Source organism: Octopus bimaculoides, chromosome 22, assembly GCF_001194135.2.
Source record: "Octopus bimaculoides isolate UCB-OBI-ISO-001 chromosome 22, ASM119413v2, whole genome shotgun sequence".
In the NCBI taxonomy this organism is placed as follows: Eukaryota; Metazoa; Mollusca; class Cephalopoda; order Octopoda; family Octopodidae; genus Octopus; species Octopus bimaculoides.
In genome coordinates this window covers 7,760,083-7,761,069 of record NC_069002.1, presented here as the reverse complement: position 1 = coordinate 7,761,069, position 987 = coordinate 7,760,083, and the positions used below count along the sequence as shown (strand labels likewise).

At 33.6% G+C, this 987-nt stretch overlaps 1 protein-coding gene across 1 annotated transcript in view; it reads right to left on the bottom strand.

The window, feature by feature from the left end:
- LOC106869934 (ferroxidase HEPHL1) overlaps positions 1-987 on the bottom strand; it is a 21,778-nt gene that overhangs the window by 11,806 nt on the left and 8,985 nt on the right. The window contains exon 6 of the mRNA XM_014915872.2: positions 695-872. Within this exon, the coding sequence (XP_014771358.1) occupies positions 695-872 (178 nt within the window). The remainder of the gene's footprint in view (positions 1-694; positions 873-987) is intronic.

Genomic DNA, 987 nt, shown 5'->3' with positions numbered 1-987 from the left:
ATATATATATATATATATATATATACACACACATATATATATACACATATTCGGTAATTATAAACCTAATTATAATCAGGGGTCGGCTAATTGCTTCGCCACGCACCGAAGTTAGAAATAGGAATTAAAATGCCTTTTCTGCTACCATAAAAATGTCTCAGACAGTAATCGATTGATTAATTAATTAATTAATTTTACCCCTGTTTTCCTATGTGTTCATTCTGTTGTCCGTAAAAAAAATCCGTTTTTTGTGCTTTGTTTATGTTCCCGTTCCTTTTTTGTACACGTTTTTTTTTCTTACGTCCTGTACTCGGATATGCATCTATATATATACATGTAGATGTAGGTATGTACATATATGTATGTATATATGCATATGCTCACATATCATTTGTATTATCATATATGTATATAAATACGCGCATACACACACATACATATATGTGTGTGAGCCTTTACACATGGTTAGGTCGGTAGGTAGATAGACTTATAGCAGACAAACAACAGAGGGACTGTCAAGCAGACAAATAGATAGACAGACAGATAGATAGATAGATAGATAGATAGATAGATAGATAGATAGATAGATAGATAGATAGATAGATAGATAGATAGATAGATCTAACTAGTAACCCAGGCAAAAATAAAGAGAAACAGAAGCTAAAACAACAAGACTGTTCAATTTCTCACGAACCTTCCATTACGATCCAGTCGACCTCCAAGAAAGAGATCCATTCCAGAAGGGGCGTAATCCCATACAACTTCCTCGACAGACAGGAAGTAAGTCCGACTAACAGGTGAATGGCTGGTTACACTGTCGTGTAGCCAGTCAGACTCACATTTTTGACTGTTCAAATAGGCTAACATTCCACCTAGAAAAAAAGTATAGATGACCAGATGTAGAAATATATAAGCCATCAGCAATACTACAGCAAAAACAAGGATAAAGTAAGCGGCGATATATATATATATATATATATATATATA